This window comes from Podarcis vaucheri (genome assembly GCF_965113315.1).
Source record: "Podarcis vaucheri genome assembly, chromosome: 5".
Classification (NCBI taxonomy): domain Eukaryota; kingdom Metazoa; phylum Chordata; class Lepidosauria; order Squamata; family Lacertidae; genus Podarcis; species Podarcis vaucheri.
Window position 1 is genome coordinate 87,279,170 of NC_138763.1, and position 18,306 is coordinate 87,297,475.

An 18,306-nucleotide genomic window follows, 5' to 3' on the forward strand; every position below is an offset into this window, starting at 1 on the left:
CAGGCACGCTGTAAATGTTTCAAATAAGTATCTGTTCTCCAAAACCAGCCTTCGTGTATTTATAGCCTCCCACCCTGTTCCTTTCGCAAATCATCAGGTGCAAAATTCAGGCTTCTGTTACTTTCAACAGCTATATTCCAACTACCAAATTACTTCTCTTTAACTTCAACCCTAAGCAGGTGTTACATTTCCAGCAGCCACCCGCCACCAATGCACATTAAAACAAGTTCCTCCTAGCAATCAATGCCTATTAAAGCAAGATTTTTTTTTTTAAATTCAATCTTTATTGGTTTAAAAATCAACATAGACACACAAAGAAAACTTAGGAAAATTTTAAAAAGAAAACAGAACAAAAAAGTACATCTCTTACTAATAAAAAATAAAATAGAACAGTACATTGAGAATATACAACATCAAAATTTAAAGGAATGCTGATTTCCCATAGATTTCGCACAGATGTTTACAACAAGATGCCAGACTCTTAATAAAGATAATACATTATTGCTATACATAATAACTTACAAGATTAAAGGAAGTCCAATCTTAAGCTCTCACATACAGCAGTTATTAAACAATGAATGGTGTTGCACAAGACACACTGAAATTTTATCTTGCCACACATAAAACAGTTGAAGTTTTAGCGCTTAATCAGAAGCTCCAAGGAATCCATATGAGCTCATCCCTCTATAGCAAACCACTTACATAAAGTTTCAGAAAAGGCTGACCGAGTGCTTTTTGAAAATTGATGTATTTGCAAGTTTAATTTGCGATAACTCCCTATTTAGTCCGGAAGAATTTAAGCAGCAAAGCAATGTCTATGCTTGATTCAGAGTGCACTCTTTAAAGAACTTGGTCTTAGGGAGTTCCCATTTGTCTTTTAAGTTTCCATTTCTTCAAATTCCAGATAAGAACAAGAAAATAAGAGTCAGGCAAGTTGTGTTTGGATGATATTTCATGTTCTTCAAAATACAACCTACTCTACATGACAACTTGCCACCGCATCCCCTAACTTTACAAATCACCCTTGTGGTTCAGCTGGTCTTAAAATGATTGCAGTCTGATAATGTAGCACTTCATCCCCTTTAATTCATCCTTGCTCAGTAACTTCATCTGAGAAAGAGATAGTCAACTACAGAGAAAATAGTTTTACTGTGAATACATGAGCTGAAAAAATAAAAAGCTCAGAGTTCATTCTTGCAATTTCCTCTCCCTTCTCAAGGCATCTGTCATCCCTTCCTTTGCAATAAATTCTACTTCAGGACAAAGGCTTGCTTTTAACGGTCTCCAGAAAGCAAAAGGAAGAGAGATTTCAATCTAATTATTTGGAATCCCACTCCAGAATCAGTAAACATTTTCCAATTGTCTGCTGCCATTCACCCTAAAGGATCCCAAAGCTATTTACAAGACACATGTGCATGCAGAAGCATTTAGATTAATACACACAAAAATGTAACCACTTCGGGGCTGGGAAAGACAGCAGCATATTTTTATCATCAGGAGAAAATGCTGCACATAAACTCCCTCTTTTCCAGTGTCAGTTTTCAGATTTCCAGTTGCTTGACATAGAACAATCTCAAAGAGCCAGATGTTAACTCTCCTATGCTTATGTCAAAGAGGACCTCCCAATTAAGTTATGGTTGAGTAAGGGGTTTGTTTGTTTGTTTTCCACATTGTATTTCCTGGGCAAGAACTTACATAGAAAGGGTATAACTGCATGAAATAACATGCTTTTCATAACCAATCCCAAAGCTGAACCTTGAATATCTTATTGTTAACGGATATGCTAGTATGTCTGTGCACACATGTGCATATCTTATACACATAATCTCTGAAAGCAATAATCTGGGAAATTAGCAATACTGTACAGTGGTACCTCTGGTTGCGTACTTTATTCGTTCCGGAGGTCCGTTCTTAACCTGAAACTGTTCTTAACCTGAAACACCACTTTCGCTAATGGGGCCTCCTGCTGCTGCTGCACCATCGCCACGCAATTTCTGTTCTCATCCTGAAGCAAAGTTCTTAACCCGAGGTACTATTTCTGGATTAGCGGAGTCTGTAACCTGAAGCATCTGTAACCCAAAGTACCACTGTATACTGCTTTGAATCTTTACTGGAGACAATTGTGTGCACATAGATAGGATTGCATTGGCTATGACATGACAGCCATTACATAACAGGAGTTACAGGTGGAGAAGCTTCCTGGGACAGTCTGAGCTGTATCACTTAAGTGTTATCTCAGAGATTAGTCGAATCAAAAGAGCATCTCTATTCTTGATGTTTTTATGGATACTTTTCGCTAATTTTATTCTTATATTTTCATTAAAACTTACATATTTTTATTAAAGTGTTCATAAATACGTTCATTAATACGTAAAAATAAAACAAAAATACATTCCGTTTTTAGCAAGGTGCTCTCACCTTCTCTGGGGGAAAAAAGAGTCCAGCTTTGCCCTCTCAGGAAATGCAAAAAGGTGCTTGATTTAATTAAGGTAATATATGATTGCCAGCTGGGAATCATTAACTCAGAAGGATAAATTAATGATGGAATTATAGGCACTGCTTACATTAGATATGGCACTGGACCAAAGTTAAATGGGGTAGGATGCACAGGAGGGGGGGAAATCAGTTCACTTTTAAATAAAAAGGACACCATTACACCTCATTACTCAACAGATGGTGACACCTCTGCTAAACAGCATCCAGTCCTATATTTAGCGGGCATTGGAAACACACCCTTATACATGTTTACTCAGAGGTAACATCACACTGAGTTCATGGGACTTACTCCTTGGTAAATGGGATTGCAACCTTAATCATCTTCCTTAGAAGTGCGGGCAGGGAGAATGATTCTACTTGCCATCACACATACACAAGACTCTTTGGTTGATACAAGCAGATGAAATGGCTGTTTGGAACAGAGTGGTGCTAGGTAAGAAGAAGAAGAAGAAGAAGAAGAAGAAGAAGAAGAAGAAGAAGAGGAGGAGGAGGAGTTTGGATTTGATATCCCGCCTTTCACTCCCCTTCAGGAGTCTCAAAGCGGCTAAATCTCCTTTCCCTTCCTCCCCCACAACAAACACTCTGTGAGGTGAGTGGGGCTGAGAGACTTCACAGAAGTGTGACTGGCCCAAGGTCACCCAGCAGCTGCATGTGGAGGAGCGGAGACGCGAACCCGGTTACCCAGATTACGTGACTACCGCTCTTAGCCACTACACCACACTGGCTCCAGTGTGTCCAGTGTCCAGGTTGCCCAGTGTGTCAGTATTTTCTACCAACAACTACTGCTCTTCTTGGCCAGGAAGCCATTTCATGATAGAGCTGCCACCCTGCAAATGAAGTCTAACAGAAAGTAGTCCCAAGACCTTATGGGGCCAATTCAGTTAGTAGGATTGTACTACTGACAAAATATATTATTAAAAGGTGAGATTAAGGGCTCATTTTAGAAACTAGTTATGAAGCATAAAGTTAAAGAGTCATAATTAAAAAAAACCTGAGATAATTCATTGTTTGAACACTCTAGAGTACCATAAAAGTGCTATTACAATTTCCCACCACTAAATACATATCCATTTCAGAGTACTTTGTACTTCAAAAGGGATGCATAAAGCCTCCAAGGAACAAACACTTGCACTCCTTGCCACATCCAACCACAACTACCACAATTATATATTCAAAAGCACTGGAGTAAACAAACTTTCCGCAAAACCAGCTGTTTCAAAAATACTTGGGGTCACCTAATATATAAACCAGGGAAAAATACAAAAAAGTACAGCCAGCCCCCCAAACCCAATTCAAAGTCAAAAGAAATGTTTATTTCTAGTGTGGATTCTGGCCCCGTAAAAGCACAACTGAGACTGTAATCCTATAAATATTGGCCTGGAAGTTGAATTTTCTAGGACTTCTGAGCAGACCGGCAGAGGATTGAACAGGGATGCTCCCGATTCAAGCAACTATTCTATTGTCTGCTCCAGTGAGCTCAAGTTAGTAAATCCAGATAAAGACAATAGCTAGTTAATAACTGCTGCCACATCATTCTGTTTGCACAACTGAAATTGGCCTGGTGAGGTCCTATTTGAAAAGTGAAGGCTCCACGTGGCATAAAAAACACAAATTTATTTCTTTGACCAAACTGTTTTGTTGGACTAACTCCAGTCCAATGAGAGTTTATAAACAGGTACTTTAATCTCAGTGGCCCACCAAGGATGTCAGAACTTACACACTAATGATGATATTTCTGGCACCGGGGATTTGTTTATTTTTTATGTCCATGATCTTTAAGCATTTGGTTCAAGCCTTGGTTGACAGGATGCCACTCTTACGTTTACACTTATAAGCGCCATCTCCAACTCCTCAAAAGATTCCATCAACAGTGCCCCCGAAAAAAATACACATCACTTGGGAAGACAGGCAAACTAATGCCAGTGCATTTGAAGAAGCAAAGATCACCAGTGTCAAAGCAATGATTACTCAACATCAACTTTGTTGGACTGGTCATGTTGTCCGGATGCCTGATTATCGTCTGCCAAAGCAACTACTCTATTCTGAACTTAAAAATGGAAAGCGTAATGTTGGTGGTCAACAAAAGAGGTTCAAAGACTCTCTCAAGGCAAATCTAAAAACATGTAGTATAAACATTGACAACTAGGAAACACTGGCCTGTGAGCGCTCCAATTGGAGAACAGCCTTTACCAAAGGTGTCATGGACTTTGAAGATACTCGAATTCAGGATGGAAGGGAGAAATGTGTTAAGAGGAAGGCATGTTTGGCAAACCCTCATCACAATCAACTCCCACCCAGAAACCTATGTCCCCCCTATGGAAGGACGTCTAGATCCAGAATTGGCCTCCACAGTCACTTATAGACTCACTGTTCAGACCATGTTCATAGAAGACAATCTTACTCAGCTATGAGTGATCACCAAAGAAGAAGAAGATGATGACGACGACTCAGGGGACAAAGTAAAGGCCAATGGTTGCGAGGAAGATCTTAAAGCAATGACAAAGTTAGCTGGGCACTGCCATGCCTAAAGACAGCACCACCACATAACAAAAGCCACCATTTCATATAGCTCTTAAAATAATCTGTTTGAAAATCTGATGTTATTGGGTGAAGCAATTCTTAAGAACTCCAGTTCATAACATGCATGCTACAAATCAGTGAAACTGCCCCATGAGTCCAAGTAGGGCTTCCATATATGTAGCAACACAAAGGGGAAATGCTAGCATCATATAGAAGTACAGCAACAGAAGTAGTGTGTACAAATGGGACCCTGTACCCTGGCACTAGGGAAAATTCACTGCACACACAAGTACTTACATTCCACTGATACTCGTGGAATGTAGATATGTTTGCATTCCCACCCTGATCATGTTTACTTACGTGTCCTAGAAGGACTCACTAGTTTCAGTAGAATTTGTCCTCCATGAGAAAGCACTTAGGTTTGTGATCTAAGTACTTTTATATAGCCAAAAATCAGACCAAGAAAGAAAGCACAAGAAGAAAGATTAGCAGAGACTTATAACAGCCTGAAACTCTGGGGTGAAGTTTATCTGACAATTCCTTTAAATTAACCCAGATTAGTTCCAGCAGCTTCTCCACACAACTGCTGTTCCTCTCTTCAGAAGTTGCCTTGACTTACATAGCACAGCTGTGTGGCAGGTTTACTCACAGATTTATTCTTACAATATCCATATGGTTTTGCTTTCAACCATGTGGATATTAGAATATGGGAAAGCTGCCACACAAAGAAGTCTCAGAAATTGCATGGACTTTGAATGATTGGAGAGCACGTCCAACCAACCAATTTACAAGGTTCAGTGGGCACCAAGTAGACTGAGACAAGCTGTCCCCACCAAACAGGCACTTTGTGCAGGGATGTGCTGAAGATCAGCATGTATTCTAACCTTGTAAGATGCACAAAGGGTTAATGGGTTCTTAAAAATACCGAGTTCCCCTGCAGTCAGAATGTGTGTCCAACTTCACTATGGCCAAAGTGTGAGGCAGGGGAAGTACACTAGGTGTTTATTGTCAGTAGGAATTTGGACTCAAAATAAAATAGGCAGGACATGGGTGGTATGCAATTATATGATAGAGGAGCAGACTTTTAAAGCCCTGGAGTGTTTGGCTATGCAGATGAGTAAGCTGCAGTTTTATCAGTATCATTATCGCAAATCTACAAGTAGGACTATTGACATCTGTTAAGAAAATAGCACCCAAGGCTACTTCAGAGCAAAATAGTTCAAGGATTTAGAAGTTTGCTCCTTGCCTATATATAAATGATGAAGTCAGAATCTGAAGACTGCAGTCACCCAATGCAGTAAAGAAGCCTTCGCCCACCTAGTACCCTCTCAACTGCTGGACTCCAAATCCCATTAGCTCCAGCCAACATGGCCAATGAGCCAGATTTATGGGAGTTGTAGTTCAATAACAGCTGGAGGACACCAGGGAAAGCTGCAGTAGATTAACCCCACACTTTAAGCTTGCCCACAATGATGTACATCTCACATAAGTATGGTTTGACCGGAATTTGGGGAGTTTTCACCAAAGTCTAAGAGAAACTCTGCACCATTTCACCAGCTACATTGTGCAACTGTGATGTGGAGAGTGGCTTACATAATTTGTGCTGGGGTAAGTCCAGCACTCTGTTCTTAAAGTGGCCAACCAGATGTCTGTGGGAAATCCACAAGCAGGACCCAAGCACAACAGCTGTCTCCCTTCCTGCAGCAGAGCAGCACTCTCCTCCTCCATCAACTGCTATTTGGAAGCATGACTTCCTCCAACTAGGCAGAGCATAGTCCTCATGGCTAGTAGCCATAGATAGCCCTCTCCTCCATGGATGTGTCTAATGCTCTTTTAAAGCCATCACTGCCACCAGTGAGACAGAGTTTCATAGTGTAACTATGAGCTTCATGAAGAAGTAATAGAGGGTGCTACTCCCAGCACTAAAATGTATTTTGATTCCCACTGAAAAGTCATATCAAAACAACAGCGCAAAACAACCCTGACATCTCTCTGAACATGAAGCTTGTGGGACCACAAGTCCTTCTGGTTTTCTGAAAAGAAGCAGTGCACCCTTTTAGGCAGACAGGAATTCATGCTATCTGCACTTAACATCTTCAGGTGATGTCTGGGACCCATGCACACAAATATTGCTTATGTCTGTTACCTCCAAGGAAAGGGAGAAGAGGCTCCACTCAAAGTTGCAATCTATCACCTTCTAAGACTATGGGGGAGGGGCTCTTTGTTTATTTAATAAGTTCATAGAGAATACATGAGGCTACAGACATAAGAGATTCTCCCATATGCCCATGGTCTTGTACAGTACTCAGGAAACGTACAGATGCTCAGGCACACTAAAGAGGTCTGAGGCTTCAGAACACCATAGCCATGTAGAGCTTCTAAGCTGCATTAAGACAGTTTAATCCATGCATAGAAAGGGAGAATTTTGGCAGGTAAAGCTTCTTAAAACTGCAGTACCTCGATGGGAGAAGTTGCATCTAAATCCCTTTAATGCGTTAGGCACAGGAGCCCTGTTTCACACCTAGTCTGACAAATAGCCTCATAGGAGAGTGTACCAAACCTGTACTCCAGAGCTTTCCAAGCTTTTCATGTTGGTGGCACACTTTTTAGACATGAATCATTTCGCAACACAGTAATTCAGTTTTACTAGCAAACCAGAGGTTAAACCAACCCCTTTCCAGCCCTGAGGCGAGCATGGGGAGCGTTTGCATGACACACCTACACACTGCAGCTGACACACTAATGCAGGGGTCAGCAAGATTTATCTTGCCTGGACCGGATCGGTGCCATGGAGATCCCTCTGTGGGCTGGACTTCGGGCACGTATGAGGTGATTTTTGCATGAGGTGCGCAGACACGATTTTCAGTGTCTGCGCAGGAGTGAATTTTGGCACAGCGGAAGTGAGTCCCTGCGCTGTGCTGTGCTTCGCCAGTATCTTGGTTCAGGGGCGACTCATGCGCCAGTCAAATGACCTCCACGGGCTGCTTCCAGCCCATGGGCCTTAGATTGCTGACCCCTGTACTAACTTATCCCAACACACAGTTTGGAAAGCTCTGCCATAATCCTGTGCACACTTACTTGCAGTGTAAGAAACTCAGATATATAAGCTGATTGCCAAATGGCACCTTAAATGGAGATTATGGTCACCACAACAGAATGTCTAGGCACCCTTTTTTGCAATGAAATTTATTATTATTATTATTATTATTATTATTTAGGGTTGCCATATTTTGAAGAGCAAAAAAGGGGACACTGTGATGACTCTCATTTTAAATACCACTACTATATGTAGGCTATAGAAGCTGTGATCTATTGCTGAGGGGGGCAGGAGAAGAGGAAAGCAAGACTTCAACCACCAGTCATGTCTATGTCTCATCCAGAAAGTATAGCCAGAGACATTTTGGCAAATTTAAAAAATCCACCCAGAAAGAAATTTTACCCTTGAAAAGGAGGGCATATCCTGGAAAAAGAGGAGACACACCAACCCTGTCATTGTTATTATTCCTTTCATTTCTTTACCACTTTATATTTTGAAGAAAAAAGTGGTTTACAACACATTAAAACATCAAATAAAACAATCCAGAATAAAACCAATATAATTCATATTCAAGCCCATATTTATTTACCTACTTAATTTACTGTGGATAGGTGTCCCATAGCAGAAGTACTCTAAGAGGTCATTGTGGTGTAATGGTTAGTGTATTGGGCTAGGACAGGGGTTGGCAACCTAAGGCCCAGGGGCCGGATGTGGCCCAATCGCCTTCTCAAAATGGCCCACAGACAGTCCATGAATCAGGGTGTTTTTACATGAGCAGAATGTGTGCTTTTATTTAAAATGCATCTCTGGGTTATTTGTGGGCCATAGGAAGTCATTCATATATTTTTTTCAAAATATAGTCCGGCCCACCACATGGTCTGAGGGACGGTGGACCAGCCCACTGCTAAAAAAGGTTGCTGACCCCTGGACTAGGACCTAGGAGATCAGGATTCTAATCCTCACTCACTCATGAAGCTCATTGGGTGACCTTGGGCCAGTCACAGCCTCTTAACCTACTTTACAGGTTCATTGTAGGGATTAACTGAGGAGGGGTGTGAACCATGTACTTCTTGGAGAAAAAGGCAGGATATAACATCTTTATCAACGACTTGGATGATGGACTCAAGGGCATCCTGATCAAATTTGCAGATGACACCAAGCTGGGAGGGGTGGCTAACACCCCAGAGGACAGGATCACACTTCAAAACGACCTTGACAGATTAGAGAACTGGGCCAAAACAAACAAGATGAATTTTAACAGGGAGAAATGTAAAGTATTGCACTTGGGCAAAAAAAAATGAGAGGTACAAATACAAGATGGGTGACACCTGGCTTGAGAGCAGTACATGTGAAAAGGATCTAGGAGTCTTGGTTGATCACAAACTTGACATGAGCCAACAGTGTGACGCGGCAGCTAAAAAAGCCAATGCAGTTCTGGGCTGCATCAATAGGAGTATAGCATCTAGATCAAGGGAAGTAATAGTGCCACTGTATTCTGCTCTGGTCAGACCACACCTGGAGTACTGTGTCCAGTTCTGGGCACCACAATTCAAGAAGGACACTGACAAACTGAAACGTGTCCAGAGGAGGGCAACCAAAATGGTCAAAGGCCTGGAAACGATGCCTTATGAGGAACGGCTAAGGGAGCTGGGCATGTTTAGCCTGGAGAAGAAGAGGTTAGGGGTTGATATGATAGCTATGTTTAAATATATAAAAGGATGTCACATAGAGGAGGGAGAAAGGTTGTTTTCTGCTGCTCCAGAGAAGCGGACACGGAGCAATGGATCCAAACTACAAGAAAGAAGATTCCACCTAAACATTAGGAAGAACTTCCTGACAGTAAGAGCTGTTCGACAGTGGAATTTGCTGCCAAGGAGTGTGGTGGAGTCTCCTTCTTTGGAGGTCTTTAAGCAGAGGCTTGACAACCATATGTCAGGAGTGCTCTGATGGTGTTTCCTGCTTGGCAGGGGGTTGGACTCGATGGCCCTTGTGGTCTCTTCCAACTCTATGATTCTATGATTCTAAGTGCAATAAATAAGCTCTTCTGTGCTCACCAGCTTAGGAAAGTTGGAGGGGCCAGCCAGATGGAGATGTCAATCACCAGCCTGGTATTCAGAGATCCCCACATGGTGGCAATTGAACCCGCCCCAATTGCAAAACACACCTGGCGAATTTCAAACATTGCTTTACTTCTGAATAAATTCACACGGGCTCTGGCTTTTAGACTGTAATCCAAAAATACACTTACCAGGATAAAAATCCCATGGAATGTGTTCGGACCTACTTCCAAATATGTATATAGTCAAACTATGGTAACTGATTCTTCATTTTTTAGGGACCACGCCTTTTAAATATTGTGACAAGCAAGAGAAAGCTCCAGGTTTAGTGCTCTAAAATGAATCTTAGCCATAATCATGAAAAAATGTTTAGCATGTATACAGTCATACCTCAGAAGTTGAACAGAATCCGTTCAGAAGTCCGTTCAACTTCCAAAGCACAGCTTCTGATTGGCTGCAGGAAGCTCCTGCAGCCAATTGGAAGCCGTGGAAGCCCCATCAGATGTTCGGCTTCCAAAAGAATGTTCAAGAACCGGAACACTCACTTCCAGTTTTCAATAATTCAGGAGCCGAAACCTTCAACTCCCAAGGTGTTTGGGAGCAGAGGTATGACTGTATAGTGAAGACCATCAAGCCTATCAAGAAAGAAGGATCACACAGGATTGCTCAACAGCACAACTTATTTTGGATAAGAAAATGGACTTTTCTACACAACAGATCATTATCAAAAGAGACAGTGGTGATCATTAGCATAGGGTGTTAAGACAAACCTTGTGGAGAACATAGGTTTTTCAACAGCTATTAGCAAAAACAGAATATCCATGTTCAGAGGCAATAAAGCTCTTTTGTCTGGTACAGCAGAGCTCTTTTATAGTTGTAATTCATTAGTTGCTATCTCAATGAAACATTTTTGTAATCCGTGCAAAATGTTTCTCAGAAAAAGGAAGAAAATTGATACATAGTTTGTAGGTATCTTTGCGTATGTTTCTATCTTGCAGAAACAAAGAACAAACAAACACACACACACACCTGAAAATGGTTACTTCTATGCTGAAAATGGAAGTTTAGGCATGGACAGTAAATTCCCTTTTTAAAAATAAAAAGAACACACAAACACCATATTTAATTTCATGACAGCTATGTGCAATTTTATTATTTTCTGTTTTGCAAGCAAAACTTCAGTGTAACTATGTCAGCACCCACAACTGATATGAAACATGTGTCGAACCCTCCCCACAGAGACATGGCTTTAAAGTGCAGCATGTTGTAATGAGGACATTGGTAGCTGCTGAAGCATAATGGCAGGAATAATAATTAGAATTACCACCTGGACAAAAGTGCATTCTACAAAACGTGTTAAGAAAGCAAGCCTTTCTCAATGGGCTTGCTGGAAACCCCCTGGTCCAAATCTTACAACTGTTGTGAACTCAGTAAGTGGCCCTAAGGAAAGCCACTCTTCCTCAGCCTTTTCCCACCTGCAACCGTCAAGATGAAATAGCTGCCCTATATTACAGGGTTGTGGCATACAAAGCAATGTGTACAAAACTCTACATGTGCTCCTTATCCATATGAGACATGCATAGCCCCTTCAGCAGCAATGGGGGGGGGTGACCTTAAGAGCATGCTTGGGTTTGATCAGTTTATCTGTGGGTCAGAGAAACTTAAACCTTCCACTAGTAAGAAGAATATATACTCTGCATCCACAATGAAGTTTAAAGCAACAATTAGAGGACATTACCCCTACAGTAAAGGGACGCGGGTGTAGCTGTGGGTTAAACCAAAGAGCCTAAGACTTGCTGATCAGAAGGTTGGCGGTTCGAATCCCAGTGACAGGGTGAGCTCCCATTGCTCGGTCCCTGCTCCTGCCCACCTAGCAGTTCGAAAGCACGCCAGTGCAAGTAGATCAATAGGTACCGCTCCGGCGGGAAGGTAAACGGCGTTTCTGTGCGCTGCTCTGGTTTGCCAGAAGGGGCTTAGTCATGCTGGCCACATGACCCGGAAGCTGTACGCCGGCTCCCTTGGCCAATAAAGCGAGATGAGCGCCGCAACCCCAGAGTTGGTCACGACTGGACTTACTTTACCCCTACAATAAGAGCTTGAGGGCACAGCCCTGTTCCAAAGAGGTGATGTCTGTGAACCCATGTACACAAATATTGCTTATGTCTGTTACCTCCAAGGAAAGGGAGAAGAGACTCCACTCAAAGTTGCAATCTACCACCTTCTAAGACTATTGGGGGGGGCTCTTTGTTTATTTAATAAGTTTATAGAGAATACATGAGGCTACAGACATAAGAGATTCTCCCATATCCCCATGGCCTTGTATAGTACTCAGGAAATGTACAGACGCTCAGGCACACTAAAGAGGTCTGAGGCTCCAGAACCCCATGGCCATGTAGAGCTTCCAAGCTGCATTAAGACAGTTTAATACATGCATTAGAAAGGGAGGATTTTGGTAGGTAAGGCTTCTTAAAATTGCAGTACCTTGATGGGAGAAGTTGCATCTAAATCCCTTTGATGCATTAGGCACAGGAGCCCTGCTTCACACTCAGTCTGACAAACAGCCTCATAGGAGAGTGTACCAAGCCTGTACTCCAGAGCTTTCCAAACTTTTCATGTTGGTGACACACTTTTTAGACATGCATCATTTCGCAATGCAGTAATTCAGTTTTGCATCATTTCATGACACAATAATTCAGTTTTACTAGCAAACCGGAGGTTGAACTAACCCCTTTCCAGCCCTGGGAGGAGCGTGGGGAGCGTTTGCACAACACACCTACACACTGCAGCTGACACACTGTGTCCAACACACAGTTTGGAAAGCTCTGCCATAATCCTGTGCACACTTACTTGCAGTGTAAGAAACTCAGATAGATAAGCTAATTGCAAAATGGCACCTTGAACGGAGATTATGGTCACCACAACAGATTAGCAAGGCACCTTTTCTTGCAATGAAATTTATTATTTAGGGTTGCCATATTTTGAAGGGCAAAAAAGGGGACACTGTGATGACTCTCATTTTAAATACCACTACAGTGGTACCTCGGGTTAAGTACTTAATTTGTTCTGGAGGTGTGTACTTAACCTGAAACTGTTCTTAACCTGAAGCGCCACTTTAGCTAATGGGGCCTCCTGCTGCCGCCGGAGCACAATTTCTGTTCTTATCTTGAAGCAAAGTTCTTAACCCGAGGTACTATTTCTGGGTTAGCGGAGTCTGTAGCCTGAAGCGTATGTAACCCGAGGTACCACTGTACTATATGTAGGCTATAGAAGCTGTGATCTATTGCTTAGGGGGGCAGGAGACGAGAAGAGGAAAGCAAGTCTTCAACCAGCAGTCATGTCTGTGTCTCATCCAGAAAGTTCAAAACAGCTGTAATGAGCAGTGGCGTAGTGTGGGGGGTGCAGGGGGGGCCGGCCGCACCGGGCGCAACATCTGGGGGTTAGGGTTAGGGGGCGCAAATCCACGGGTTAGGGGGCGCAAATTACTTGCCTTGCCCCGGGTGCTGACAACCCACGCTACGCCACTGGTAATGAGCAGGAACTGCTCCCCAATAGGATGCAATAATAATAATAATAATAGTCATTTGAGAGAGCTTTCCCATACCCAGCTTGAACCCATGACTTGGGACAAGGGGGCCTGACGCCATGAGGAGAAAAGGGAGGGGAAATTCTTCCCCTTCTTCATCTCCTCCTCGTGGCGTTGGGGGTGGGGGGGAGAAGTCAGGCGTTTTGGGTAATAGGAAGCACGAGAGAGAAGTTTTAAAGGACTCCAAGCAGAGGCTGAGGAAGGAAGGGGGGCGGGATAAGAAAGCGAAACTGAGAGACGCTGAAACGAAAGACGCCGCCCGCCCCCCCCCGCCCCCCCCAATCAACCAAGTGTTTCTGTCAAACAAATAGGGTTAGGTGGGTGAGTGAGTGGGGAGGCACTTACTTGAGTTCCATTTACCACGACCCCTGACATCTCTGCCCCCAAAATGTGCTGCCTCTCTCTCCCCACACGCCCCACTCAAGGGAGAGGCAAGGCTCCTGAGGGGACCTTTTCGCTTCTCCTAAGGTGGCCGCCCCTGGTGGGCTGAGGGGAAGGAGCGCGACGGGCGGGGGAGGGGCGAGGAAAGAAGAAGAAAAAAGGCGCGAAGAAGAGCTCCTCAGCCTTCCCCAGCTGCGCCTGCAATTAAATGCCCTCGGAGGAAGCCCAGCTGTCGTCAGCTGATCCCCAGGCGGAAGAGCCCGTGTTGACTGACGCCGCGCGCTATTCCGGGTTCCTCACGTGAGCGAGGCGAGGGGCCTCTTGCGCGTCGACCCAAAACCGTCGGGGGCCGAGGTGGGATGCAGCTTCTCCTCCCAGGATGAGCTTACCTGGGAGCAAAGAAGCCCCTCCCAAATACTGCCTCTTTTTTCAAACTTGGGTGCCCAGATGTTGTTGATCATTTTTATATTTTTTTCCTTTTTTATAACATTTTATTAAGTTTTCATTTTACAATATTTAAATACATCCTTCCTGCATTTTTCATGTTTTTTGGCTCATATGAGCTAATCGGCTTCCTTCCCTCCCTCCTCAAAGGTAAAGGACCCCTGACAGTTAAGTCCAGTCATGAACGACTCTGGAGTTGCGGCGCTCATCTCGTTTTACTGGCCGAGGGAGCTGACGTTTGTCCACAGACAGTTTTTCCAGGTCATGTGGCCAGCATGAATAAGCCCTCTGGCGAACCAGAGCAGCGCATGGAAACGCTGTTTACCTTCCCGCTGGAGTGGTACCTATTTATCTACTTGCACTTTTTGGCATGCTTTCGAACTGCTAGGTTGGCAGGAGCAGGGGCTGAGAACGGGAGCTCACCCCGTCGCAGGGATTTGAACCACCTATCTTCCGATCGGCAAGCCCTAGGCTCAGTGGTTTAGACCAGTGTTTCCCAACCTTTTTTGGGCAAAGGCACACTTGTTTCATGAAAAAAATCTCGAGGCACACCACCATGCCAGATGGGGAAAGGTCACTTTTTACTTATGTAAAAAAAAAATAAAGAAATAGTAACAGCATAGAAGGTAATGGTTAGGCTAGCATCCCTCTTCCAAATATGCTAGGTTTTTATTTGCAGGGACTGTTCTACATGGGAAGGGGAAAGGAAAGTTAATAGAAGGAAAGGCGGGTGGGAGAGAAAGAGAAAGAAAGAGGGAAGGAAGGGGGGAAGAGAAGTGGAAAGGAGGGAGACCGAGGCGGGGGAGAAGCATCTGGAGAGTTGCTCCGAAGTTTGGGGGGCCGCGGGGGTGGGCGCGCATCCCAGGAGGCGGAGGCCAGCCCGGGCTGGGAGCCGCGCCGCGGCCCGGGGGTGGAAGGCGGACTGCGGCTCCTAGGATGTGGAAAGGGGACGGCGGCGCAGGGGGAGGAGACCCGCATGGCTAGGGCAGCGCGCAGGGGGAGGGGAGCGGGCCGGAGGCAGCCGAGGGGGGCCGCGATCCCGCGCGCCGCGAACATGGCCTCCTTCCCCGCGGGCCCCGCCGAGCCCCCCGGCCGGGGAGGGCGGCGCACCCCCGCCACCGGAGGAGAGCAGAGGCAGGAGGAGGAGGACGAAGGCGCTGCCGAGGAGGCGCGCCAACTTCTGCCAACTTCGGCGCCCGCCCCGTCGCCGCAGGCTCCTCCCGGCCGAGAGCCAGAGGACGGCGGCGGAGCAGGAGGAGGAGGATCGGGTTTGGCGACGGCTGCTGCGTCCTCTCCAAGCGTGGGGCTGGCCTCCGCCGTGCCCGATCCTCCGCGCTCGCCGCGCTTCTCGGCGGAGCAGGTCTCGTGCGTGTGCGAGGCGCTGCTGCAGGCGGGCGACCCCGGCCGGCTGGGCCGCTTCCTGGGCTCGCTGCCTCCTGACGCCGAGGCGCCGTGCCTGGAGGCGCAGGCGGGCGAGAGCCTGGCCAAGGCGCGCGCGCTGCTGGCCTTCCAGCGTGGCGACTTCGCCGAGCTCTACCGCCTGGTGCAGAGCTGGCGATGGGATGTGGGAGGGAGCTCGCTAGCCGCCCAGCGCGTGCCTATGTGGGGCACATTACAGCCCTGTGACGTCAGCGCCACGCAGGCAGCCAGGCAGGCAGACGGCGAGAGCCCCGCACTGGGCGGCCTCTCCTCGCTGCCGCCGCCCCGCCTCTCGCCGCCCGACTCGCCCGCCTCCCTCCCACGGCACACCAGGCAACGTCTCACGGCACACTAGTGTGCCGTGGAACACCGGTTGGGAAACACTGGTTTAGACCACAGTACCACCCGCGTCCCTCCCGCCTTATGGTTGCATTAATTCTTTATTGTGGTTGCTGCAGTCACACCTCTTCCTGATTACTTTTATATCATTCCAATTAACCAAATTTTATTCATTTTTCAGTTACAATCCAATAATTGCCTCACTATAACAATATCAAATTATAATGCAATTACTAATACCAATCATACAAAATTCAGGTCCACACATGTGTGCTATTTTTGATAGTTTGATGATTTTCTTTATTTCTGCATTCCAAAATCTTCTGCATTTCAAAATCTAATTTCAGTTACATTCCGGTCAAAATAATAATCCCTTATGCAACAACTGCAATATTAATAACTTCCATTCGTGCTTGACACATTAAATGATTTATAGAACTACAAGTGAGGCACTCAAACTATATCCTTGTTCTTCCTGTGTGTGGCAATTCTTCTGTCCGTGGTATTTCTTCCTGTCCTTGTAAAATGTTACGTCTATCTTTTCCTGGTTGTTGTTGTTCTCCATCAGATGTTGTTGGGCTACAATGCCCATCATCCCTGACCACTGGTCCTGGTAGCTAGGGATGATGGGAGAGCCAGTGCGGTGTAGTGGTTAAGAGCGGTGGACTCATAATCTGTTGAACCGGGTTCGCGTCTCTGCTCCTCCACATGCAGCTGCTGGGTGACCTTGGGCTAGTCACCCTTCTCTGAAGTCTCTCAGCCCCACTCACCTCACAGAGTGTTTGTTGTGGGGGAGGAAGGGAAAGGAGGTTGTTAGCCGCTTTGAGACTCCTTCGGGTAGTGATAAAGCGGGATATCAAATCCAAACTCTTCTTGTAGTCGAGCAACAGCCGGGGGACCCATGTTTGAGAAACATTTTGGAGTCTAGCCCATTCCTCCCAAAAAAACTTGGGTCTCCAGCTGTGGTCGAGCTGCAAATCCCATGATCTCTAGAGAGCAGGACTCAGTGGTCAGGGATGATGAGAGTTGTAGTGCAAACACAGCTGGAGTCCCAAGTTTGGGAAACAGTAGTCTAGCCCTTGCAGCTGCTTCCATTGACACATTGCTTGCTGTTAGGACACAGGAATAGGTTAAGGCTGAGAGAGATACTGGGTAGTTTTGCATCAGCCAGTGAGCTTCATAACTGAGTGGGGATTTGAACCCAGGTTCCATTGGCCCGAATCTAGCACACTTCCATACTGCCACATTGTCCTCCTGAAACAAAAAGGGGTTGTGGCCAGAGAACCAGCTGGAGCTTGAAAAAGCACTGAAAAAAAGGTGGGACTGGGAGAGATACTCCTGCCTGAACCCCTGGAGAGCCACTGCCAGCCAGTGTAAACAGAACTGAGCTAGAGGGACTGATGGATTTGACTCAGAATAAGACAACTTACTACGCTCCTATGGTTACAGAGAGAAAAGTAAGGGAAGATTGGTCTCCAGTCACAGAACAAGCACTACTAGAAATGCACCTGCAAGGGAGGAATAGCCTGGATTTAAGCTGGGTTTAAATGCCTCTTAATAACTTGCCTCTGAACTACAACACCATCAACCAAATTTCCTTTTCATGATCCTCCATACATTTGCTGCTTCTTGTGTGTGTAGTCCAGGGGCATGGGGAACCTGTCGTCCTCCAGATGCTGATGGGAGCTGGAATCCAAGAACACCTGGAGGGCCACAGGTTCCCCATGCCTGGATTAGCCTATGTTATTGTAAGCTTGGGACCAGGTCTGTGCTTTTTATTTTAGTTGTACTGTGCCTAGCTATTAACATCATTTTAATATTCAATTCAATGGTGCTTATGCAGAACTTTCTAGTGGCTTGTGTGCCACAGATCATCCTGTCACTCGGCCAACCGGATAAGCAGATAGCTCAGTCGGTAGAGCATGAGACTCTTAAGATCAGGGTTGTGGGTTCAAGCCCCATGTTGGGCAAAAGATTCCTGCATTGCAGGGGGGTTGGAATAGATGCCCCTCGTGGTCCCTTCCAGCTCT

General features: G+C 45.3%; 1 protein-coding gene across 1 annotated transcript in view; it reads right to left on the reverse strand.

The window, feature by feature from the left end:
* The window catches only part of LRMDA (leucine rich melanocyte differentiation associated), a 753,700-nt gene extending 739,405 nt beyond the window's left edge, over nucleotides 1–14,295 (reverse strand). The window contains 1 exon segment of the mRNA XM_082225164.1: nucleotides 14,039–14,295. Within this exon segment, the coding sequence (XP_082081290.1) occupies nucleotides 14,039–14,068 (30 nt within the window). The 5' untranslated portion in view covers nucleotides 14,069–14,295.
* Between the last annotated feature and the right edge of the window lie 4,011 nt (nucleotides 14,296–18,306).